Source organism: Schistocerca americana, chromosome 11 (genome assembly GCF_021461395.2).
Source record: "Schistocerca americana isolate TAMUIC-IGC-003095 chromosome 11, iqSchAmer2.1, whole genome shotgun sequence".
NCBI classification, from domain to species: Eukaryota; Metazoa; Arthropoda; class Insecta; order Orthoptera; family Acrididae; genus Schistocerca; species Schistocerca americana.
This window is the reverse complement of record NC_060129.1, coordinates 149,410,438-149,438,103: the sequence shown is the minus strand read 5'-3', so window position 1 is coordinate 149,438,103 and position 27,666 is coordinate 149,410,438. Positions and strand designations below refer to the sequence as shown.

At 39.2% G+C, this 27,666-nt stretch overlaps 1 protein-coding gene across 1 annotated transcript in view; it reads left to right on the top strand.

The window, feature by feature from the left end:
* LOC124554074 (triosephosphate isomerase B) overlaps positions 1-27,666 on the top strand; it is a 46,881-nt gene that overhangs the window by 6,120 nt on the left and 13,095 nt on the right. The window contains exons 2-3 of the mRNA XM_047128123.1: positions 4,623-4,736; positions 24,899-24,993. Coding sequence (XP_046984079.1) covers positions 4,623-4,736; positions 24,899-24,993 — 209 coding nt within the window. The remainder of the gene's footprint in view (positions 1-4,622; positions 4,737-24,898; positions 24,994-27,666) is intronic.

Here is a 27,666-nt window from a genome sequence, read left to right as displayed (position 1 = left end):
GCAACAAAACATGCACGAGAGAAAAAAATACTAAAATAAAACTTAAGCCGCTAAAATAAAACTTAAACCGCTAAAACAAAACTTAAGTCGCCAAGGAAATGCGCCGTATACAACAACAAAACAGAGTGCTCCTGCAAGCGTCTGCCAACCAAAGTGTGCCAAAGGCTTTAGGTAGAATATGCAGTGCTTCCCAACAACAAATTGCCTCCGATGAGCGTGATGTGACAGCTGTTTTAGATTCATTTGAGCAGTTGCGGACGGGCTCTTGCGCATGCACAGTTGAGTCGCGTATGAGTGGTACCTTCTTCCACTTCTGCCTACAGATGTGTGGCTGGGCGCCACTATCTAAATTGCTCCGGTACAGAAATATCGTAGATCTGGGGCTGATGCACAGGGCAGTCCGAGTTGTAGCGGGGAGGTGGTTAGTCTCCATGTGACCTGTGTTAATGTTTAGTGATTTTGCAGTTTCCTCTTCGTTTATTGCTCTCACATTAAATGAAAACAAAACGGATTTCTGTGGCCGGGAGCTACCAAATGAATTAAAATACGTTCGCATAACTAAGGAAGGCTAAAATATGTTGTTAGTTTCAGGTTTTATTTCCATCTTTCTGACAGTCAAGCATTAATCGCCTTGCAGAACAATGAAGCTATTTTTGTCGGTTTGCTAAAGAGATTTGGCTTTTATTAATCTTTTGCACTGAGGCAGTAAGTTTATTTGAAACGAAGTGTTTAATTTCACACTTTGGTTAGTTTCAACTGTTCGCTGCGTTTCAAGTGCAAGTTTTCCATCTTCTAGCTTATATGGCATTGTGCCATTGCCATTGCGCCATTCATAAAGAACCAAACGTGAGATAATACAGTACCAGTAGTCAAGAAAATTTACATCCAAATCTGGACATACGATTCTGCACTTTAAGCCGATTTATGCATTTTAGTATGGTTCACGAAATTCCGATGCTCTTGAAGTATCCTTTGATGTCTTGTTTCTTTTTATTACATAATGCAAGATCTTTTAATGTTTTACACGTACGAACATGTGGGCTTCCTGCGTCATCGTAGGTGTGCAGGCACAGTGATACCTATTATCTTGTGCTCTCTGGCAACTGCTGAAACGAACCAATTTCTAACAGGTCACGGGAAAATATTGCGAATGGTGGTTTGAAAAGTGTTACTTTCAAAGTAAATTTCCTTTTACGCAAGACGAATTATCTGCAAGAATGTACGATGAATTTCTTAAATCACAGAGTGTTCAACTCTCATTTAAAAATCAACTCTTTTAGGACGATCATCTAGAAGAATTTCCAGCCCAGAAGATCAGACATTTACGTCGTTATTCAAAATTTTACTGGCACATTTGTACGATATATCTTAAAGTGTAACACGCGCAAAAAGATCAGCATTATATGTGGAAGCTTAGCTTCTCTTGCAACTTATCAATCTTGGAGACACAATATTATTTGTGAAAGCTTTGTTTTTCTTGTAGCAACACTATGTATATTAATTCTAAACCATTAACTTTTCTTTTTTGTATGTTTGCACTACTTAAGAATTTTCTTGCTATTGGTTGACTACATCACGTGTCCTATGCTGTCATCAGCTAGCGAGATCACATGACGTGAGCTACGACTGGCTTACAAAAGCGCGTCGCGATCTCGATTTCATCGCTTCTGAAAGTAACATGCAGTGTTTGGTGGTATTTGAATTTATACCTCCGTAACACGAAAAAATGCAGCGTACATGTTGCTGCACATCAAAGATCTTTCCAAAACATGTTTTTTCCCCCCTGGGTTTCGTTTTCTAAAGTGTCAGCAAATTCTATGTCTGTGTAGAAAACCATAAACATTCTAAGGATTGATAACTTTTACAGTGCCAAGGAAAAGTATACTGTCACTTAACACGTGAAAAATGTATTTTCACCCGGGAGAAAGTGTATTTTCAACTGGGAAAAATCGAGAAATTTTTTTTCCTTGTCCATGTATACACCCTGCATATGGATCCTTCCCACCAACACCAGCTTTTCTGAATTGCACATGCGGGAACTCTCCCTGCAATATATCCTATGTTCCCATAAACATCCTGTCCTCAACCTTACCCATCAACCTCATCCCTGTTCCCATTCCAGCACTACACAGCCCTCTATTCCACCTATGCACTTTTTAGTTCTTTCCTTTTTTCGCCTTCCCCCACTCTCCATCTAAGCTCCCGACTGCACCTAGCTGTTCTACCCTCTCCCCATCTTGTCCCTGCACACTCCCCAGTAGCACTCATCATCCCCCACCCCTACCCTACTATCCCTCCCCCTCCCTGACACAGCCTCCTCCTTAGCCCCACCCAGTTGTCTGTCCCATCATGCACTGCTGCTGCTGCTGCTCGTAGTGTGGCTTCAGCTGCCAGAGACTGTGCTCGTGTGTGTACGTGTGTTGCACGCATGCCCAATGTGCCCTGAAATGAGAATTGTCCTACCCACTATCCTTCCAACCCCTCCCGCAGTGGTATTCTGCCGTCCACCGAACCTCCACAATATACTCATCCATCCCTATATAACCCATGCTCCCAACCCCTTACCTAATGGCTCATATCCCTGTAATAGACCTAGATGCAAGACCTGTCTCATACATCCTTTTATCAAACTTGACAGTAAGTATAGGTGTGGTACTAAGTCAAATGCCATTAGGAAATCTAGAAATACTGCATCCAACTGGTTGCCTTGATCCAAAGCTTTCAGTAAGTCGTGTTGAAAATTGCAAGTTGGGTTTCACATGATCAGTGTTTTCAGAATCCACGTTGGAAGCCTTTTAGGAGTTCATTCTGTTTGAGATATATCATTGTGTTTGAGCTCAGAATATGTTCTAAGGTTACAATGAAACGATGTCAAGGATATTGGATAGTAGTTTTGTGGATAACTTCTACTACCCTTCTTGTAGACGGGTGTGACGTGTGCTTTTTTCCAAGAATTGAGCACGATTTTTTGTTCAAGAGATCTAGAGAGATTACAGTTAGAAAAGGGGCTAGTTCAATGCTAATTCAATATAGAATCTGACAAGGATTACATTGGGTCCTTGGAGCTTTGTTTGGTTTTAACAGTTTCAGCAGTTTCTCAACACCACTGACATTACTACCTATTTCAACACTAAAACTTATTTCATTCATCTTTTCAGTTGTACGAAGATTAAGTTGGGAAGTTATTTGTACAGTGTGTCTGTTTGATTATTAAGAATTATGTACATGACCAGTGTATGATACCTATCTTTCCTTCCCCTACACAAATTTAGGTGAACTTTCCATAAGTTGATAATATACACTGTTACTCCAAAGTAATGATGAAAAATTAGTATTATTTGCATACATTGTGGTAAACAGTGGGAAATTCTTCAGTGTAGGAAACGTACACTTGATGGTGCATGGGACTTCACACCTGCATCTACATTCACACTGGGAAAACCACTATGGGGTGATTGGCAGAGGGTACTTCCCATTTTATCAGTTATTAGAGCTTCTTTCCGTTCCATTCATGTATGGAGTGTGGGAGGAATGACTGTTTAAATGCTTCTGTGTACACTGTAATTACTCTTCTCGTTGGGTACCCTACAAGAATGATACATAGTGGATTTCTAGAGTCATTGTGCAAAGTTGCTTCTTGAAATGAAACTTTTGTGAGTAGGCTTTCTTCAGATTTTGTGTCTATCATCCTGTCTAGCAGTTAAGTTTCTTCAGCATTTCTGTGACACTCTCCCTCAGGTCAGACAAGCCTGTGACTATTTGTGCTGCCCATCTCTGCAGACATTTTATATCTCCTGTTAGTTATTCGGTGTAAGTTCCAGCACACTCAGTCAGTGTTGTAGGATCAGTCGCTCAAGTGTATTGGAAGCGATCTGATTTGTAGACTCATTGCATTTCCCCAGCATTCTACCAATGAACCAAAGTCTGCCACCTGCTATACGTACGTCCGAGCCTAAGTGATAATTCCATTTCATATTCCTACAGATTTTTACACCACCCAGGTATTTGAATCGGTTGGCTGATACCAATTGTGAATCATTGATATTGTATGCACAGTTTTGTAAATTACAAAACTTTATATTAGTCAGCAGTTAAAGCAAATTTCCGATCCTTGAACCAGTTTGATATCTTAGCGAGATGTGGCTATATTGTTGTGTAGCATTTGTCAGACAGTACGTCATTATAGGTAACTGCATCATTTATGAATAATCTGAAGTTACCATTAATATTGTACTACATGAACAGCACGTGCCCTAACATACTTCCCTGGGGCACACCTAAAGTTACTTCTCCATCAGTTGGTGACCCTCTATCTGAGATAACATGCAACATAACCACTACCAAGAAATCCTCAATCCTGTCACAAATTTCACTTGATACCCATATGATTTTACACTTAGTAATATGTTTAGGTGTGGTAATCAGTGAAATGCTTTTATGAAGTAAAAGAATACTTCATCTACCTTAAGGTGCCTTGAGCCGAGGCGTTCTTAATGTCATGTGAGAAAAAATGCAAGTTGGATTTCGCACGATAGATTTTTTGGAATGAGGTCATTCTATTTGACATACTTCAGTACCACATCCATCCTGTGTTGCTGACACCCATTAATTTACTGTTGCAGAGATAATAGTTGGCGTGCCAGCTATATATCTGGACTACGTGAACCAGAAGCTGCCTGGAAATGTCGTGGCTGCGGCACAGAATTGCTACAAGGTCCCAAAAGGTGCTTTCACAGGTAGGCTGAATGAAATTGCCAGCTGTGTTACTAATTTATTAGTAGTTCACATTTTAGTATGACATTTAATTTTTTGTTTGTTTTGTCCGAATGACTTGTGCCTTATGTATAGATGTCGGTGCAGGCTGGCATGTGGAATTCGCACACATTTCATATGTTCAGTAGTATGTTGATATTTAAGAGAAAACTTCTATTTATACAAAATCCAAGATTTTGAAGTATATACTACAGTTGCTGAAAATTACAGCTCTGAGTAAAATAAACGAAATTCAACATAACACCTTATATTGGATTTATGTGGTCACTTAAGACTCCATGTCACATTTCGTATGTGAAATGACAAATAATGCCTCATTGGTAGACGGTGTGCACATTGATGTGTGGATCGTCTCATGTTTATGGCGTTTGCCCTCACAGTGGCCATGTTTTCAGGTGTCTTAAATTTATTAGGACCTGGCCACTTTTTCCTTAAAATATTACTTGTTATTCTGAAAGCTGTACCCTGTTGTAGGACAGTATTGTGACTCACAGCTTTACAATTAAAATAATGTCGATGTCTGTCACATTGCAACAACTGACAAGGCAATTAGGTTTAATGTATTATTCACTATGATGCGGTTGTCCACTGCAACAACTGAAGTGGCAGATAGCCTCTGTGTACATGATGTCTTCGTCCTCACTACTGACAATGGTGTACTGGGCAATCTAAAAACATTAGTTTCCTGTGGGGCACTTTGTAGTCCTTAGTGTGTGTTGTGTTTGTAATGGTGAGAGTACCACTTCACTGTTCTTGTTTGGCCTCATTCACATTCAGAGTACTTGTGCATCTAATATTCATATCCATTCACACTTGACACTTAACAACACAATTCTTAGATATTCTTGTTTCGGGAATGTTGCCGAATATTCCATAGTTTGTGGTTCCGTACTTAAACCGTGTTCAAAGATTTCTAACTCTTGAAGTTGTTGTTGCTGAGGCTCAGGTTTGTATTTGCGATGTTGAGTGTACCTACTTCATGAACTGACCTGTCACCTTGATGCTCTTCGTAATACCGGTTATCTCGAATATCTTCTTACAGTCGTCCTTTCTTCAATTTTCGATGCAGTGGTCCTGGTATGTAGTGCCACTAATTGTACTGTGAAACTTCGTCTCCATCTGTGGGGGCTCAAGTGCAGTAAGGAAGCTCATATTCTATAGCACTTAGTTAAGAAATCGTATAACCACTCTTTAAACAACTCTTCTCTGTGTAACAATTATGAAAAGTAAAGTTTCTACTCGCCAAATAGTGGAGATGCTGAGTCGCAGATAGGCACAACAATTCGTGAAAGTCTTTTTGTTGTGCCTATCTGTGGCTCCTTAACATTTCTCATGAACTCAAGTGAACATATTGCTCATTTAAAACTCGGTCGTAGCCGTCGAGACATAACGCGCCGAATGACGGATAGTAAGAGATCACGTGACGTAACTTCTTTCTGGGGTTTGACCACTTTCATCAGACTCCTTCTCTGGAGTCCACAACATCCCAAAGCGCGACTACTTCTCCATAGCAAGTAAAGACACTCTATTCTAACGTTCTAATTCTACATCTACATATACGCGGATTCCCTGCAAATTACATTCAAGTGCCTGGCAGAGGGTTCATCGAACCACCTTCACAATTCTCTATTATCCCAATCATGTATAGCACGCGGAAAGAATGAATGCCTATATCTTTCCGTATGAGCTGTGATTTCCCTTATGTTATCGTAGTGATCGTTCCGTTCTATGTAGGTCGGTGCCAACAAAGTATTTTCGCGTTCGGAGGAGAAAGTTAGTGATTGGAATTTCGTGAGAAGAATCCGTCGCAACGAAAAACGCCTTTCTTTTAATGATTTCCAGCCAAAATCCTGTATCATTTCTGTGACGCTCCCTCCCATATTTCGCGATAATACAAAACGTGCTGCCTTTCTTTGAACTTTTTCGATGTACTCCGTCAGTCCTATCTGGTAAGGATAACACACCACACAGCGGTATTCTAAAAGAGGACGGACAGGCGTATTGTAGGCAGTCTACTTAGGTTTGTTACATTTTCTAAGTGTCATGCCAATGAAACGCAGTCTTTGGTTAGCCTTCCCCACAACATTTTCTGTGTGCTTATTCCAATTTAAGCTGTTCGTAATTGTAATACCTATCTACGAGGGCGGTTCAGAAAGTAACCTCTGATTGGTCACAGTGCGGGTTGTGGGGGGAGTAGCGACGCCATCTGTGCATTCACGCACTCAACAGGTCAGTCGGCATCAAGCCGTGGTCGAGTGAACGTCGTACCTGCGCTAGTTTAGTTTTTGTGGCAGTTTGAAATGTGTGCTGCAATAGAAAACCCCGCCAAATGTGAAGTGCGTGCTGTCATAAGGTTTTTTTACAGCCAAAGGATATTCTGCAGCAGCTATTCATCGTGAGCTTTGTGCCGTGTACGGACCAAGAGTTATGAGTGAAGGAGTTGTCCGTGAATGGGTACGTTTATTTAAAAGTGGACAAGAAAACGTTCATGATGAAGAGAGGAGTGGTAGACCATCATTGGTGACTGACGAACTCGTTCAGACAGTTGATGCAAAAGTTCGTGAAAATCGACGTTTCTCAATGTCGGAGTTGTCTACTGGTTTTTCTAAGACTCTCTTGTACGAGATAGTGACAGCAAGATTGGGTTACCGTAAGTTCTGTGCACGATGGGTGCCCGAAATTCTTACCGACCACCACAAAACTCAAAGAATGGCGTCTGCATTAGACTTTCTGTCACGTTATGAGGACGAAGGAGAACCATTGTTAAACAGAATCGTGACCGGTGACGAAACCTGGATTAAGTACGTGAAACCTGAGACAAAAGAACAATTAAAGATGTGGGCACATTCAAATTCGCCTACCAAACCAAGAAAAGCCTCGCAAGATTTTTCTGCCAGAAAACTGATGGCAACGGTGTTTTGGGATGCCAAAGGGGTGTTGTTGGTTGAATTCATGGAACATGGTACGACCATTAATCAAAACGTGTACTGTGAAACAATAAAAAGTTACGACGGGCAATACAGAACAAACGCCGTGGTATGCTGATTTCCGGTATCGTTTTTTTGCACGATAACGCCCGTCCTCACTCTGCTCGCAGAACGACGGCCCTTCTTGAGTCCTTCAAGTGGGACGTTATCAACCATCCACCTTACAGCCCAGACCTGGCGCCAAGTGATTATCACCTCTTCCTGCATTTGAAGAAATGGCTCGGGTCACAGCGGTTTGATGACGACGAAGAGCTCAAAGATGCGGTCACAGGCTGGCTCCAGGCACAAGTGGGTGATTTTTATGCAGAAGGAATTTCAAAGCTTGTGAAGAGATACGATAAGTGCCTCAATCGCTATGGAGACTATGTAGAAAAATAGTGCAAAGATGTAGTTGTAAGATGTATATATTAAAATATTTTTATTTAACTTGGTGTATTTTTTTAAATCAACCGGAGGTTACTTTCTGAACGGCCCTCGTATTTAGTTGAATTTACGGCTTTTAGATTAGACTGAATTATCGTGCAACCGAAGTTTGAGTTCCTTTTAGCACTCATGTGGATGACCTCGCACTTTCGTTATTTAGGGTCAACTGCCATTTTTCGCATCATTCAGATATTTTTTCTAAATTGTTTTGCAGTTTGTTTTGATAGTCTGATGACTTTGTCAATAAACAACAGTGTCATCTGCAAACAACCGAAGACGGCTGCCCAGATTGTCTCCAAAATCGTTTATATAGATAAGGAACAGCAAAGGGCCTATAACACTACCTTGGGGAACGCCTGAAATCACTTCTGTTTCACTCGATGACTTTCCGTCAGTTACTACTAACAGTGACCTCTCTGACAGGAAATTGCAAATCCAGTTACATAACCGAGACGATATTCCATAAGCACGCAATTTCACTATGAGCTGATTGTGTGGTACAGTGTCAAAAGCCTTCCGGAAATCCAGGAATATGGAATCGATCTGAAATCCCTTGTCAGTAGCACTCGGCATTTCATGAAAATAAAGAGCTAGTTGTGTTTCACAGGAACGATGTTTTCTAAACTCATGTTGACTGTGTGTCACATTGTGTGTGTGTGTGTGTGTGTGTGAATCTAGGTTATTTCGGTTTATTCCCCCAAACCGCCTTCCACTTCTTTAGAAGGTGACTTACTTGGAATTTGCAGCCACTCTTCTCTACTGGATAGCCAGCTGCTGGAAACCCTCTTGACTTATTCTCCGTAGAATAACACTAGGTACAGGAATTTTTAGACTCTTTCTACTTATGAAATAAGTAGACATACAAACTTTACTTTTCGTCAATTAATGATGTATTTAACCTCCATACACAATAAAACTCTCACCTTTCAGATAAATATGTAACTTCCTGTAAGTATCTCGTACAGCCGAACGTCAGAAACAAATTGAGTTACAGTTAAAAGAAAGTTGGCTTAGATACCATAACTTTTCTTAACATGAATCAGAACATAAGTCTTGCCTTTAGCAAGGTTACATTAAGAGTTTTTAAGAGTTCTATTTCAACAGTCTTTGTTTTAATGACAATAGTCAATGATGTGAAAAGTTCAGAGCTGCATATAAACTCCACGGTTCTTCCTTACACACCCACTAAAACATCTATGGATTGCCCGACAGGTACTTGTCAGTGCTGTTCGTCCGCCACATCTACTTTCTTCCCGTGGCTGATTTTAAACTTGCACACAGACATGTGAGGCGCAGTAGGTAGGATTCTACCATCTCACACTCATATCCAGAATATCGTGTGTTCGAGTTGGTAGAAGGCTTAGTGGTTCTAGAATGTACACAGAAATTCTCGAACATGTGATATTTTATACATAATCATTATGCAAAGAGTATCACTCATAACACCATTTCATATCTTAACAGTACACACGTCTTATATATGTTTATATACGTATCTTTCCTTCCAATAACAATTCTGTCCTCTCTTGAACAATCTTTCACTTATTGTTTTTCTACTCTTTTTCTTATTTTAGTTTGGTATTAAGACATGAGCATTTACTCGTGGTTTTAGTCAGCATTACTAATATTTAGAAATTGTGATTAATTTTTTTTAATATGAAAGTGTTCTTTTGACACACATTTGTTTCCACTAAACCTAATAATGCTAGTCGTTCATAGAATTCACACTTCCCAGAATAATTCCTATAAAATTTGTGACTTTTGTCACGATGCTGTCTCCTTCTCCTAGGATCAGCACCTATTCCTTGCTTGTGGGTTGACCTTACGAGAGCACTTCCTCTCCATTCTGGTAGGGTACGCCCCTTACAAAACACCCCTATTTTTGAGGCCACAGATCGTCCTATCTCCACGTAGGTACGCCTGCCCTTTATACTTAGTGAATGCCGGGTACGCTCCCCTTATCCTTTGAGTAGGCCTCACAGTTCATTACCCTAGTATACATTTCTATGTATACCATAATTATCTTCTGGTAAAGACAGATTTATATCTTAAACATCACATTCATTCTTTAATGTGTTATTTACTTCCAAGAGCCCTCCTCTAGTTATCAACTTCTATATTTTCAAAAGATACTATGTCTACATATACTATTTACGTCACACAATCCTTCAATTCATTATAGTACTTATTGCACTGTCGTTTCTCAGTGATCAACATGACTAATTCCTTCCTTACTTTTGTTTTCTTTCTTTGCTCACGCCTCTTTCTTATTTATCCATTACTCATTACTACTTTATATATGCTTTTTCTCTCCTTGCGCATGAGTTCATTGTGCCTATTGTAATAAAAATTTAGAACTGCTACTGTTCTTTGTTTTTGTGTACATCTTGTAATGTACATTCAATGTAGAACCGTCATAGCTTCCTATATATAGGTGCATATCTCCATATGTACACATTTTCCCCTACAGCACCTGGTGGTTCTCACATCGTGACAGGCTTTGTTTTATGCAATTTAATGTTCATGTAGAAATGTATATTTGTGTATATGCGGATGTGTGTTTGTGTAGTCTGATTTTTCGGCCTTCTTATCTAAAGATAAGATTTAGGTCTCTAGTAAACACGGAAATAAGGAAGGAACACGGAAATAAGGAAGGACTTCAGCAATAGAAGTTCGTGGATATGAAAAGAAGGGGAAAAAATAGACAGGCCCTCAAATGAGAAGTAAGAAAAGAAAAAATGGATGTGGATGCTACAATCGAAGAAGAAAAATAAGATAGCCCCAATGACAGGAGACCCTTCCAACCTCCCTTTCCTAGGATCCCTACCCCTCAGGTAATTGAGACACCGGAGGTGGTCTGGTATTAAATCATCCCCTACAGAATGTACTTGTCCCACTTTCACCCTTTGAGGTCCCCAAAGGAAATCCTAGCAACCCTATGGAAATGGAAAGTGATGAAAAATCAGGCACACTTGTTTGTGAGGGTTGTTTGAAAGGTGTGATGTGTGTTTTGTGTTAGTCATCATTTACCTGTTCTTATAAATCATGCTTTTAGCTACAGTACCCACCCCTTTCAAAATTTATACAAACCCTCCCATCTATATCACATCTCATAAAAGGTATAAAATACTCTATACAAAATAGAAAATCTATACACTAAGGGTATAACAGTTGTTCAGCTAGTCACATCATATTATATTTTCCACAAATATAATACTCTATTCAGTTTATTTCGTCTAGATATCACTTTTTCTGTGATTCTGTTAAGTTGTTCTCTATTTTATAATCATATCTGATTTTCTAAGCAATAAGATTACAGAATAGTTCTAGATTCTAAAGGAATTCAGTGCAGGAAAACTATTTTCGAAAAAACAGCGAAAACAACTCGGGATCCGTCGGTCGTTACTCCGCCCATTAACTCAGATTGTTAATGTCCGGGGGGGGGGGGGGGGGATATACAATTTTACATCCTTTACATTGTATTTCCCCTTCTTTAATCCAGTTGTGGTATCTACTAAAAATAACGTCTTGGGACGGACCACGGTTTGTAGCCGGTACGGTCCCTCGTATTTTTGGAAAAGCTTATCAGTCTCTTTCTTCAGAGTAGAGCTGTGAAGATGTTTTATAAGAACGAGGTCGTCGACTTGGTACTGAGGTTCCATAGCCTGTTCGTTATGTTTACTTACTCTTTGTAGCGCCTTTTCAATTAAATTCTTAGAAACTATTTCACGATTTACTTCGTAATTGACACTAGATTGTTCGAGCCAATTAAAACACTTAATTAGGAGTTCTCCTATGAAAGGTTTGCCTATAACTTCTGAAGGTGTCAACCCGCTTGGTAGATGGGGTAATTCATTTAGGATAAGTTCAAAGTCCTTAATTTTTGTTGCCCACAAAGTATATTTTTCATGGCAGTATGTATGACATAATTTTCCAATTTCCTTGATCACTCATTCACACAGATTTGATCACAGGTTATAATTGGATATTAACACTTGTTGAATATTTTCCCACACTAGGAATTCTCTAAATTCATTACTCACAAATTGTGGTCCGTTATCCATAAGAAACTGTTTTGGTTTACCTACTTCTAGAAAGTATTGTTGTAAACAGTGTATAACCATATGTGTATTTGCTCTGTTTAATAGGATATAGTTTAACATATTTTGATTAGCATTCTATTATAACCAAAATATGATACTCCTCCCCTTTCTTTGTGGAATTGATCCAAAAAAAATCTGCCGCTGTGAGGTCATGTAATGACTTGGAAATGGTAGGATACATTTTGTATTTCACGTGAGTATTATTCTCTTTTACTTTCTGGCAAGTTTCACAGGTTCTAATCAAACATGCTAGTTTATGACCTAGTTTCTTGAAATAATAAAATTTATTCATATAGGATATACATTTTTTGATTCCGAAGTGTCCATATCCTGTGTGAACATACCACACAAGTTTGTCTTCCATTGCCTTCGGTATACGTAAGAGCCATCGCTGTGATGTTACGCTGTCTCTCCAAGACAAGTTATGATTATAATTTTCAATTTTCCTAATTGACCAGGAAGTAACGAGTTCTGGATACACATAGAAAATAATGTGAAATAATGATCGTAATGGACATTTCCTGTTATTCTTTGAGCCATTTCCTTTACCATGGTGTTCGGATATTCTGCTGACATAAAATTAATGGCAAAAACCATGCCGGGCCCTTCTGTACATTTCAATTCTTCCATTCCTACGGGTAGCCTTGATAAAGCATCAGGTATAATATTTTCAGAACATTTTCCGTAGGCCTATTGTATCTTAATACTGTATTCCTGTAGAAAAAGCATCCATCGTGTCAGCATACTGTGTAGTAATCGACTACTCATTAGAGAGGATAAAGCTTTGATGATCTGTATAAATATGGATTTCTGATACCCATACTAGTGTTTGAAACTTTTGAATACTCCACACATTCGCCAATAGTTCCTTTTCAGTAGCTGTGTAATTTAGTTCATGCTTACTTAGGCTACAGCTAGCAAATCTATGGTTCTGTGTTCTAAATTACTTGGATCCCATTCTCCTTGGAAAGGGTGGAAGGCAACACCATAATCAGATGCATTTGTTGAAAATTTAAACGGTTGGTCCATAACTGGATGATGTAATATGGGTGACTCAGCAGGCACTCTTTTTAACATTTTCAAATGCACCATTTGCACCTTGATCCCAAGTCCATGGTACTCCCTTTATTATTGGAGGTAAAATTCTCGGGTCATTTAACTCTTGCCCTTGTACATACTGTCAATAGTATCCGGCCATACTTGTAAATCCTTTTAATTGTCTTACATGTCTGAGGCGCAGTCATTCTTTGATAGCTTTTTTGCGTTCGGGGTCCAGTCTAATTCCCTTTACCCCTACAATATGACCTAAGAACTTAAGTTCTTGGCATGCGAAAAATGATTTAGACAGCTTCACCTTAATACCTTTTTCTTTAAATTTTTTAGTGTCTTTCACAAAGTTAGACAATGTTCCTCCCAATTAGCTGATATTATTACGATATCGTCTACATATATTATCAAATCCTTCAAGAAGTCCCTCCCTGTTGCTTCATTTAATGCACGTATAAATACAGACACAGAGATATTAAGTCCAAATGGCAATACATTGAAATGATAGGGTTTTCCATCAAACCAAAAGATTATATTTTTTTGAATCTGGATGTATTTTTATCTGCCAATATCCTGAGGTCAAGTCCATTGTGCTAAAGAATTTTGCCTTTTCAAACTTGGATAACAATTCATCGATATTAATAGTCGATCTGTCTCCGTCTGTGTACGTCAATTCAATGTACGACCGTCTAAGACTAATCGTACCCCTCTTGCAGCTTTCTTCACTACAACCAGAAGATTATTCATTACACTGGAACTTCGTACTATAATATTATCATCAATCATTTTGTTACTCTTGTCCCGAACTGCTTCCTTCAAACACACTGGTATTGGATACGGTTTGCGAAAGAATGGAGTGTCATCTTACGTTTTGAACTTACAGATATAATCACTGATGTTAACCTGGACAACCGAAAAACACCATTTCATAATCCATTAAAGTTTTACAGACATCTCGTCTTTGTTGGTCAATTAATAATAGGGATTTATTAGCTTTGTCTTGTATATTAGTTCAATGTGTTGCTTGATCCATCGATTTTTGGTGATAATTGTGCTGTAGCTGTTAATCGTAGACACTGATACTCAGTTGTTTGTTCCTCAATGCGGCTGTTTGTCACAAATGGTGTCCAGCATCTACTGTCCCCTCTACAAAAACAAAGATGATGTTCATCAAAGTTTAAGATGACTTTAAACTCCAACCAATCTAAACCAAACACTACATCTCTATTAATATTCTCTACTATTAACAGTGTTTGACGCAATAAGATATTTCCAATACTGCTGTTCACTTGAGTTTCATATTTTACGAGTTTAGTTTTTGTTCCCGTTATCCCCATTATGTATACTCCAGTCACTGGCAATAATGGTAAATGCTGTTTATTCTGTATCTACTTAAAAATTGCATTTGAGATGAGTGATACCTCACTCCCTGAATCTATAAGTATGTTAGCATCAGAAGTTTCCACTGTCCCTGCTATTATAGGTTTTGTGTTATTATTAGCTTGGTTCTTCAAGCAGCAACTATTCCTTTGTGGGATTGGTTACCGAAATGAAACACTACATTCCCATTCTGTGTTTTATGGTTACTCAGTACAAATTCTTGAGAAGCTACCGTATCTAAATTTGAAGGTGAATGCTTCTTTTGATAATTGTCATTACAACTTTTCTTACTGTACTGGTGTATTTTTGCTAAGTTTGCCTCGTGCTTTTTAAAATTATTTCCACTATTTCTTTTATAGTTCAAACTTTCACTTTAGTGTAAAGTTTCGTTGCAGTCCTTAAAAGTGTGTCAACAAAAGAAATAACTCCTCTAAAATTTTCCAGCCACTACACAAGATGTCTTTTTCTCACATAGATTGGCAAGCATTTTAATTAAAATACGTACTAACCCTTCTTCTTCCATTGGCTTACCTAAATACTTTGCTCGTGTTAAATACCAATCGAAATATTTCCTCACAGTACCCCAAGTATTAATATAACATTTTGGGTCCCATGGATCTGATATTAACTTTTCTTTAGCACTGGCAGACTAGTACTTCTCTTTAAATTTCTTTTGAAAGTCTCCCCAAGAGGAAAAATTCTCAGTATTTACTGTTCCCTATTCTGAGCCTTCCCCTAGTACAGGGCTTAACAACTGGCCAGTTTTGAGCGCGAGTACTCGCGTCTGCTCAGGCACGTGCTCGCGAGCAGGTGCAAGGTCGCGGAGTAGGGAGGGAGGGGAAATGCGCGCGCGCGTTTGAATGTGATCCCGCGTTCTTAGCAAATTTAACTAGCCATCTGAATGCTTTGAACATTTTACTACAAGGTAAAGATCTGCTAATTACTCATTTCATAGATCGAATATGAGCTTTTAAAATGAAATTGACACTTTGGGTGAGTCAGCTGGAAACAGGAAACCTAGCTCATTTTCCTAAATTATCATCCATGCAAGATTTTCACAAAGACTGTGAACGTTATTCACATAGTTTAGTTGATCAGCGCTTTCAAGATCTGACAGCACTAGACAGTGATTTTGATCTGTTCTCTTCATATTCAGCGAATATTTAAGAGATTCGTCCTAAGCTGCAGCAAGAAATTATTGACCTGCAGTGTGACAGAGAATAGAGACAAATTTCAGAACAAGAAAAACATTTTTGAATTCTACAGACACTTCCCTCAGGATAGATTTCCTCGTTTGCACAAACTGGCGGCTACAATAATATCAATGTTCGGTTCCACGTATGTTTGAGAACAACTGTTCTCTGCAATGAAATGTAACAAGACGCGCCTGAGAAACGCATTGTCTGATCGAAATTTAAACTGCACGCTGCGCCTAAAATGCACAAGAACAATTACTCCGAACATAGACGCAATTGTAAAGGGCAAAATGTACAAGATAACCGAGAATCCCACACTTCAGTAACACCTTTTATTGTGTAACAGTTCACAAATTAATGCGAATGTAGAGGCATACACTAAGCTAATAAAATTATGTGGCATGTGCACATTCTCCTTTATTTGTTTCATTTGTCGCAGTAATAATTCGTGAGTGATATTCCTGCAGGTGGCCGCAGATTTACATTGACCAGCGGCAGCTGTTGTGTGCCCCACGTGACTTTCCCCACTCTCCGCTCTGGTCCGATAGTGGGGGTAGCGTGCTCGCGCTGCTCCGTGCTCGCGCCTTGCTGCTCACAGCTTGCTCCGCGAGCACGTATGTTGTGAATCCCTGCCCTAGTAGATACCCCACAGCAAATTCAATCTTCTTGGAATCTTCTCAATTTTTTGGTAAAGCTTGGGTAATTCTTTTTAAGAAATGGATCGGATGTACCTCTCCATCTGGCATAAATTTAGGGAATTGTCTAGATAACCCTGAATTAGCTCCCCATTGCAAATCAATCACCTCGTCACTAGTTAATACAACATTAGGCGAAGTTACCCCTTTTTCTACTTTATCTTGGATAAGCTTTATTTCTCTCCATAGGTCGTCCATACCCTTCCTGGTATCATTGAGTCCGAAAAAGGAATAGGCAATTCCGGCTGTTATTCTCTCAGTAACCTTTTGATCTATAATTTCTCCAAGTTGTTCCTCCAAACTAATTAATTTATATCAGAGTTGGCTATTTTCTGATTGAAATTTCTTTCTACATTATCTACCTGTCTATTGACACCTGTAATTTGCGATTGAATGACTGGCATTCATTTATTCTGCTTACCTACACTCTCTTTCAAAGTATTCAACCCCTGCCTTAAATCATTGTACTTAATATTGCACATGTTTTCAAAAGATCCAAACTTTTCAATTAGTTTGTATTCTGCATTATTACATTTGCTCTCAGTGTTAAATTCTAACCTTTTCAATAAATCTTGAAAAGTGTCATTCTGTTTCTGACTAATGACAGTAAACATATGATTTATATGAGTGGTCAAAAAAATTTGTCAGCTTGTTCTTTAAATCTACTTTTAAATTCTCTACTTTATGACTTATTGCATCAACTCGGTCTTCAAAGTACCCATGCCTTAGCATAGATTACTAAATTCTTTGCTTTGGTATTTAACAAACCTAAATTTGTCGTTTGAATATTTAGAGCTCTGAGCATGTAATTGAGAATTTACTAAGTCTAGTTCTTTACTTAGTTGCAGTCTTAGCATTTGAGAACTTAATGAGTTTAACTTAAGTTTCTGAGCTGTGATTAAGTTTATCAACTCAGCCTGGTCAGGCACTTCTTTGGTAATTTGAGTTTCCCCAAACTGTTGTATATTTTCCATACTTCTATATGCCTTAGCTCTTTTAAGCATTTAAAACTAACTTTAATTATGATAATTAAACAATAAAAGTTCACTCAACAGTATATTTTATCGCTTCATACTAAAGTAATCTGGTTTTGTTTCACACTCACTTGTCGTAGAATTCGCGTTGCATAGGAGAGCGGATGTGGAGACAGGTAGCACCAGTGAACATCAGCTGACGTCGGCGTCATCGACCGTCACGGTTAAGCCCTAATCTTCCTTTTTGCTGTGAGCAGAACAGCTGGGATTTGTATACCATGTCATGTGCCCTCTGCCTGCCAGTACTAGAGCTCTTTCCATTTCGATAGGTGGCCAGGCCCATACTCAGTTTACACTATCTGCCGGATGTTAAATGTGTTATTTCATTCTGTTTGTATGTTCTGCCCTTCTTGTCACTTCCTAATGATATGCTTTGCATTAGTCATAAGGAAATAGTCAGACTTGGGAAAGTGACTAACTGGGTTTTTCCTCAGTGATATTACTGCTGCTTCTCAGCGTCTGGTTCCTTGTTATAATCTGGTTTAATGACAAGGTCGAAATAAATGAAATTTTCACTCGAAATGACATTATTCAGCATAAACTGGTGCAGTTTGATGGAAGATCGTGTGATTGGTCCTTTCACTTTTGTAGAAAAAACAATAAACAGGGACATTTGCTGTGGCATGTTGAGAGTACGTCTTTCCCTAAATGGATGATGTTGAGGCAGAAAAGGGGCTTGTGTTTTTCCAACAAGATGGCACCCCACCTCATTATAGTAACCACGTGTGTGCAGCTCTTGAGACTCGCTTTCCAAGAAGGTGGGTAGAAAGGGCTGGCCCAATACCTTGGCCACCACAAAGCCCAGACTTAACCCCACTGGACTTGGGGCCACATAAGAAATGCTGAAACATTGGTGAATACATGGTAATAAGTGGAATATCGTCTCACCATGTGCAGGGCAACAAATGGATCCCAAGTTGAAGTCTACTAACATTAAACAAAACTTGACGGAATTCTTTTTCATGATATGTACTCACTGATGTAATTTTTCATTTATTTTCCCATTAAATTTATACTTGAAATGAGGGAGTTCTTTTTCAAACGGCCTGTATAATAACCAAAAGAAATGCTTTTATATTTATGAAAACACACAAAATTATGAATCTGTAAAGGGAGGACAGGGCTGTAAATGAACTTTAACAGTATATTTTATAGAAATAAGTCAATTTACACAATTCCACACAGCCCACCATTTAAAACAAAAAATGCTCTACATGAAATGTGCAATATTCAAGTGCACACACTTGCTTTTCTGATTTCTAATAACAGCTCCAGTTGCAGATAATCAAGTAAAAGTCGAAGAATGATCTCCTAAGATTATTTCATCAAATCCACAGAATTAATTGCGTAACGTGAATCGAGCTAACCGACAGACAAGCACAAGCACAGTGGAAAAAAGAGAAGAGCAGTGCAAAAAAGAGAAAACAGTGTGGTGCCCTTGTTTATACTAATTACACCCTATGATTTTTGTATGGTTATCAATTTATTATCCAGAGATGTCTGGCATAGTTACATTACCTTGGATAAATTTTGTGTAAAAGTTGGGAACATTACACTCTCCAATTCTGACTCACACACAATGTGAAGTTTTGTACATGTACATAGTCACTGCACATAAAAGCTAGTCATTTTTAATTTACTGTTTTCACAGAGTAATTAAATATCATTTTCCGTAAGATTTCTGTGCTTGCAACTGCCTAATGTACAGCCCTCAATCTCACACACCGATAACTGATAACTTGTCACTGTCACCATTGTTTTTCTGATGAGAGTGGTGGATCGCCAGTTGAAGGCAGTTGAAAGTTAACTATATATTCATAGAGAAAATCACCTATATTTTGCCTGTAACATCAGTTCCAAATTTTGTGGAGCATATGCACATAACTCAGAATTTCCAACACTTCTACATTAATTTTCTTTCTTCTAACTCTTGCAAATATTGTATGAAATATTGGTATAATATTCCAAACATGCAGTTTTTGTGTATCACAAACATAAATCAAATATATTTATTGACAGCTCTAAGTAGCAGTCTGCCTTTGTTATTAGATTAAGTAGCAGTCTGCCTTTGTTATTAGATTAAGTAGCAGTCTGCCTTTGTTATTAGATTAAGTAGCAGTCTGCCTTTGTTATTAGATTAAGTAGCAGTCTGCCTTTGTTATTAGATTAAGTAGCAGTCTGCCTTTGTTATTAGATTAAGTAGCTGTCTGCCTTTGTTATTAGATTAAGTAGCTGTCTGCCTTTGTTTGTAGAGAAAACGGCCGTAGTTAGGATGAGGCCTGCTTAATATCACTGTATTTTGAGGCCTGCTGTACATATTTAATTGGGCAAACAGAGGGGAGGAAAAATTAGTGTACTACTGATGTCAGCGTAAGAATATTGCCACGGTGGTAGACCGAAAACTGCAGGAATCTCTCCATAGTAGTTTCCTATGCTTATGGTATGTTTTGTAAAATACTAAGTCTAACAGTTGACATAAGTTTGTCAGATCAGAAGGAATCTGAAATAGCAGTACATCTTTGTCAGTGAGAGTTTGAAGTGTGGCTTATGATGATTAAAAGTGTACGGCCTTAGTAAGAAACTAGGAGATAGGATTTGTTTTCACACAATGAAGAAAAATTGTGATGCCTTTTCTTTTCACAATTTTCCAGAATGCGATGTGTCTACCAGACGACTTTCTGTGCAGAACATTACTATTTTCACTTGTGGTGCAAAGTTTTTGGTGGGTTCTTGAAAGTAACCAACCATCCAGAATGATCATTGACAGTATTGTGGATCAGTGCGTAGATGCGGAGTGGGACTCCAGGGTCACCGCTGTAATTTTGAAAGACAGCGTTCTTTTACATTGCATTCCATTTTCAAAGTTGAACTTATCTACAGTGTACATCCAAGATTCTCTGAAACCAATGATTTTGTTGTTTGCATCTGTAACAACCATTTTACTTCATCCTGTAACCACCGCATTATCTTGTGTACTGAGGCGTTTTAACTTCTGGCTTTTCTTTTGGAGATAAGATTCTTCAGGAATATAACTATATTTATTTTTTTGCCACCAGTGGGTTTGTGGTCTATAACAAAGAGTATTTCGTTGTTTCTGACTGTCTGTCTATACTATTTAACCATTTTGCAGGCCACAGCCAGTACGCTTATCACTAACTGTGTTTCATTACCCTCTTCCTGGCTAGTAGTGGTAGTCCTCAGCACAAGCTGTAGTTTCTGTTTGTTGTGAAATACAGCATTTGTCATGAAACGTCTCGTATGTCTTTTGTGGGCCATGGGAAATATACTTACCACAAAACTAATACTTCCCTTTTTGGACTGTAGGAGATATACTTACCACCAACTTTATTGTGTTACTATGCTTTTGGGAATATGTCTTACTAATTCAAGATGTGGCCGGCATCTTTTGGTAATACATTGTACCAGGTGCGTCAAAATGACTATAGCAATGAGTTTTTCTTTGTTGAGAGATCACTACCTTTGTCACTTGTGAACTCGGAACACAATTGGTTCGTTTCTACAGTATCCCGCACTGGTGGGCTCAAGCAGAAGTTGCCAGGTTTTTTAATCTGGTACATATCAAGTCGTCTTCCCCAGATGTGTTTAGTGTCAATTCAAAGTTTGTGTAATGGCATCCTCCAACAGCACACTGAAGGACTGCCCACTGTAGTTTTAATAAATATCCAAAATAAAATGATCAGAAATTAAATATATTCAATTGATCATTATCCTAATAAGATACAAAAACAGAAAAAATTCGCTGAGTTCTTACAAAAACTATGCCCACCGAAGGGTTAAATATTTTTGTAAGTTTAACCACCATTTTGCGTAACACAATCTTCATGCATTTTATGTTGATGGCTTCTCTTGGTGTATGCTGTATCATCATATTGAGCAGCAAAAAATTCACAGGATTCCTAATCACCACTGTGGTGACATTAACGTTTTTGGATTCCAGAGTAATGTTACAGTGACAGGAGTTCAAATTTTTACCAGAAATTGAAAGAAAGTACTTCAAGAAAGTGATATTAGCTTCTGTTTTTAACAAAATCTTGAAATGACATTTCCATTCAGTGTGCATTCTGCCAAGGAATATGTTAATACACAGTAAGAGACAGATACCCCCCAATTATCGCTAGCTGCTGCTATACTGTGCGCAATCGGAGAATTCTGCATTTTCATGATGGGAAAAGATCTTTTTCAGATACGGACTTTTTCCCTGATTCTTCACTTAACTGGTCCAGTAATGATGCATAATACTCTCCAGTTATTATTCGTCCCTTTGTAAGTAGTCAATGCGGATGATTCTGCATGCATCCCAAAGACCATGGCCATCATCTTGCCAGCCAATTTCACATTCTTTTCCATCTTTGGGGTCCATTAATCTTAAAAAACACACTATTTTGATTGTTATTTAATCTCTGGAGTATAGTTGTATACCCATGTTTTTTCCACAGTTAGGTATTCAAACAGAAACCTGGCAGGATTGTGATGGCAAAGTTCCAAAATAGTCTCAGTGTTGACTGCACAGAAGCGTTTATTCTCCACTGTGAGCAAACATGGCACCAATCTTGCTGTGATCTTTTTCACAGCCAATTATTCATGCAAAGTTGAAAACACTGTACCTTGTGAGGTGCATGTGGCTTCAATTATTTTACGCACTTCCATCTGTCAATCACTCAAAATCATGTTGTTGATTTTGTCAGTTATTTTGGTGGTGGTCACGTCTGTTGGATGTCCCAAATGGAATTCATCTCGTGTGGATGTACAGCCACATTTAAATTGATTTACCCATTTGTAAACAGTTGCAACACAGGAGCAGATGTCGTGAACTTCATCCAACTCAACTTCTGATCAGTTTCACTGTTAAGCCTTTTAAATAGATGTGTTTAATCACCACTTGACTCATTTTTTCCCATGTTTTAAAATAATCGTATGCTTCTTGCTTAAATCGACTGGAACAATGAAGCTAGGTGATGGATACAGCTATAATGTAACCTCCCCTCTAGCAACAGATTGTGCTTACTACTAGCAAACTGTTTTGACGCTAAGACTGCCATCTCTTGTACTTTCTAAGGACTTAATGGCTGACCCTCATAATTGCTTTTGTCATCAGTGTCGTGCATCTGTTGCATAAAGTCCAGTTGTAATGACCATACTCATCCTCAAATGGGACGAGCTTTCAATAAGTAGTGCACACTTTTTTTTCAATCAGCCAATTTCAGTTAAAAAACACAGAATTTGCTGTGGGACATTGTCGAACATTCTTGCTTCAGCCCCTACAGTTTCATGAAGTTTCAGTAGGTGGTGACGCTATACATAACCTTCAAAATTGTGTCTGTAACGGAGATGTGTTCTGAGTAGAAAACTGCCATTGAGTTTCTTTTGGCAGAAAATCAGAGCATCGCAGAGACCTGGTAGTGAACTAAAGCGTGATGAGTCGTTTGATGACTCATCGGTCATTGTCACAACAATGTCTCGCAAACCGGTCCGATCTCCACCGTGCCGGCCGGTTGCATACAGGTGTGCTACCCACCGGAAATTAAAGAAATGACTTAATGCATTCGTCGCCACAAAAATTCAAACAAACTTCTCCTCTGTAATAATGCAAGGCCTCACACAAGTACCGAGCGAGGTGGCGCAGTGGTAAGACACTGGACTCGCATTCGGGAGGACGACGGTTCAATCCCGCGTCCGGCCATCCTGATTCAGGTTTTCCGTGATTTCCCTAAATCACTCTAGGCAAATGCCGGGATGGTTCCTCTGAAAGGGCACGGCCAACTTCCTTCCCCATCCTTCCCTAATCCGATGAGACCGATGACCACGCTGTCTGGTCTCCTTCCCCAAAACCAACCAACCAACCTCACACAAGTCTGCACACATCCATCCTACAGCCCGAATCTCGCGCCTTCAGACTTTCATCTGGATGGCCCAATGAAGAATGTGGTCTGTGGGAAGTGGTACATGGATGATAGAGGTTATTTATGCAGGAAGAAGTTGGCTCAGATGTCGATCAGCAGTATGGTACCATGCAAGCATACAGACCTTCCCAGTAAAGTGCTGTAAGGCTGTTGCATTCAATGGCGTTTATGTTGAAAATAGGGTTTTGTAGCCAAAAGAGTGGGAAATAATGTGGTGTACTGGATCCATGAATGAAAACCAAACTGCCTTCAGAAAGTAAATGTGTCGCATTGCATATCAAATACCACTCGTGATTTTGAAACACTCACCTGTTTGTCAAGTCGCTTGTTTGTTACTGTTCAGGCAAGTTTTCTAAGAAACCTGTAATCCATAAATGTGAGTTTTGCTTGCCTAGTTTTTGTACCCCTTTGTGTGTGCTTACTTTCCTTGGTGTCGTCAACATGACTTTCGGTATAGACGCACCTGTAAAAAGATCTGTTAGTGTAACTTTCACGATACTGCAAGGTAAAATAAAAGCTGGTATTTTGACAGTCTTCTTTGATGGCTCTGCCTGGGAATTCATTGGGATATTATCAAACTGTGTGCTCTTTACTTGTTTTGATGTGTACAGGTCATATGGATAGAACAGCTTACACACACACACACACACACACACACACACACACACACACACACACACACACATATAAACTTTATTGTGCTGTTTGTGCTGTGATACTTAACTAAAGTTGCGCAGCAACTTGTTGGATATGCTTGCGGAAAGATACAACTAAGCAGTGGCCTGTCAAGTGTGCGTTACTGAATACAATGTCAACAAGACTGTGTCTCTCCAGAAGCCACACTGTCAATCACTGTAGTAAACATTTGTCCCTATGCAAAGGCTTTCTATAGATGACTCTACCAGAAGACTATCTCACAGGCTTCCACTGTGAACTGTAACTACGAACAGCAACCCTGGAACTCTGTATTAAAATTGTTGTACACCAGAGCTGAATGTGAATCGTCTGTTGCTGCCTGTGGTGCCGCTTATCACAACGCGGAAGTCCATCTCATTGCCAGCAGTGCAGAGATTGCCAATTGGGCTGCAGTTGTGGTCGGCAGTGAATTTAGCGCTGCCTGTGGTGCCAGTTGGAAAATCTCAGCAAGCCAACTACGATTGCGTCTATTGGCATGGACACACATTTTCAGCAGAGTGTTTTTGTGCTTTGCCCTGAAGGATTTTATCTAGGATCACACAGTCCCTGGAATCCTGCTTACTTGTGCTTCTGGGTTTCTACTTCCTTGATCTTTAAATTGCAGGTTTCATTGTCCTCTAATGATTATTGTTTATTGTTTCAGGTGAAATAAGCCCTGCAATGATCCTGGATATTGGCGTTAAATGGGTTATTATTGGCCACTCTGAGCGAAGAAATGTTTTTGGTGAAACAGATGAAGTGAGTACTATTAATTACTTGTATCTTCCCCCTCTCTCCTCCCCCTCTCCCCCCCTCTTCCCTCCCCCTTCCCTCCCCCTTCCCCCCTCCCTCCCATAGACTAATGTTTTTTCACTATATTATTTTCAAATTCTTTTTTCAGCACATAGTTCTGCAGCCAGAATAATTTTTTTTAACAGAATTGGTTGATCACTTGTGAATGTAACATCTTAATTGCAGTGTGCTATTTGGAGCCCACCTTCCGTACTTGCTCCCCTGGCTGCCAGATTTCTGCCCCATAGCAGAATATTGTATTTATGTAAAATTATTTTTCTTACCTGTCATTGACTGTTGACAATAAACCTCACCAGGGTACAACCTTTAACGTGGTGCAGACTGTAACACACACATGTTGTGAGTACAGTGTGAGAAAGTTTACCGGCATAAAGCATAAAGAGGCATTAACCTGTTCTGTGGTCTTCATCTCTGTGTGGCTACTGCAACTTACACCCATTTGAGCCTTTTTGCTGTATTCATGTGTAGGTCTGCCTCTACAATTTTCTCCCCCTCACATTTCTCTCTGTTACTAAATTGACCACCATTGATGCCTCAGGACGTGTCCTATTGACTGGTCCCATCTTTTGATCAAGTTGTGCCAGCAATTTTTTCCCTCAATTTCATTCAGTAATGAGTCATTAGTTTCTCATCTACCCATATTCTTCTATAGAACCACATCTTGAAAGCTTCTTTTCATTCCTTGTCTAAACTTTGTATCATACACGCTTCACTATTATACAGGGTGGTCCATGGATAGTGACCGGGCCAAATATCTCACAAAATAAGCGTCAAACGAAAAAACTACAAAAAACGAAACTCATCTAGCTTGAAGGGGGAAACCAGATGGCGCTATGGGTTGGCCCTCTAGATGGCGCTACCATAGGCCAAACGAATATCAACAGCGTTTTTTAATAGGAACCCCATTTTTTCTTACATATTCGAGTAGTATGTAAAGAAATATGAATGTTTTAGTTGGACCACTTTTTTCGCTTTGTGATAGATGGCGCTGTAATAGTCACAAACGTATAGGTACGTGGTATCACATAACATTCCGCCAGTGCGAACGGTATTTGCTTCTTGATACATAACCCGTGTTAAAATGGACTGTTTACCAATTGCGGAAAAGGTCGATATCGTGTTTATGTATGGCTATTGTGATCAAAATGCCCAATGAGCACATGCTATGTATTCTGCTCGGTATCCTGGACATCATCATCTAAGTGTCCGGACCTTTCGCCGGATAGTTTCGTTATTTAAGGAAACATGAAGTGTTCAGCCACATGTGGAACGTCAACCACGACCTGCAACAAATCATGATGCCCAAGTAGTTGGTTTTAGCTGCTGTCGTGGCTAATCTGAAAATCAGTAGCAGACAAATTGCATGAGAATCGGGAATCTCAAGAACGTCGGCGTTGAGAATGCTACCTCAACATCGATTGTACATGTACCATATTTATATGCACCAGGAATTGCATGGTGACAACTTTGAACATTGTGTACAGTTCTGCCACTGGCAACAAGAGTAATTACGAGACAATGACAGATTTTTTGCACGTGTTCTATTCAGCAATGAAGTGTCATTCACCAACAGCGGTAACGTAAACCAGCATAGTATGCACTATTGGGCAACGGAAAATCCACAATGGCTGTGACAAGTGGGACATGAGCGACCTTGGCGGGTTAATGTATGGTGCGGCATTATGGGGAGGAAGGATAATTTGCCCCCATTTTATCGATGGCAATCTAAATGGTGCAATGTGTGCTGATTTTCTATGTAATGTTGCGCCGATGTTACTACAAGATGTTTCACTGCATGACAGAATGGCGATGTACTTCTAACATGATGGATGTCCAGCACATAGCTCGCGTGCAGTTGAAGCAGTATTGAATGTCATATTTCATGACAGGTGGATAGGTCATCGAAGTACCATACCATGGCCCACACGTTCACCGGATCTGACGTCCCCGGATCTCTTTCTGTGGGGAAAGTTGAAAGATATTTGCTATTGTGATCCACCGACAACGCCTGACAAGATGCGTCAGCACATTGTCAATGCATGTGCGAACATTACGGAAGGCGAACTACTCACTATTGAGAGGAATATCGTTACACGTATTGCCAAATGCATTGAGGTTGATGGACATCATTTTGAGCATTTATTGCATTAATGTGGTATTTACAGGTAATCACGCTGTAAAAGCATGCGTTCTCAGAAATAAGTTCACAAAGGTACATGTATCATATTGGAACATCCGAAATGTTCAAACGTACCTATGTTCTGTATTTTAATTTAAAAAACCTACCGGTTACCAAATGTTGGTCTAAAATTGTGAGCCATATGTTTGTGACTATTACAGCGCCATCTATAACAAAGCAAAAAAAGTGGTCCAACTAAAACATTCATATTTCTTTACGTACTACACAAATATGTAATAAAAAATGGGGGTTCCTATGTAAAAAAAAAACACGCAGTTGATATCTGTTTGACCTATGGCAGCGCCATAGCGGGCCAACCACAGCACCATCTGGTTTCCCCCTTCAAGTGAGACAAGTTTTGTTCTTTGTAGTTTTTTCATTTGACATTTATTTCGTGAGATATTTGGCCCGGTCACAATCAATGAACCACCCTGTATATG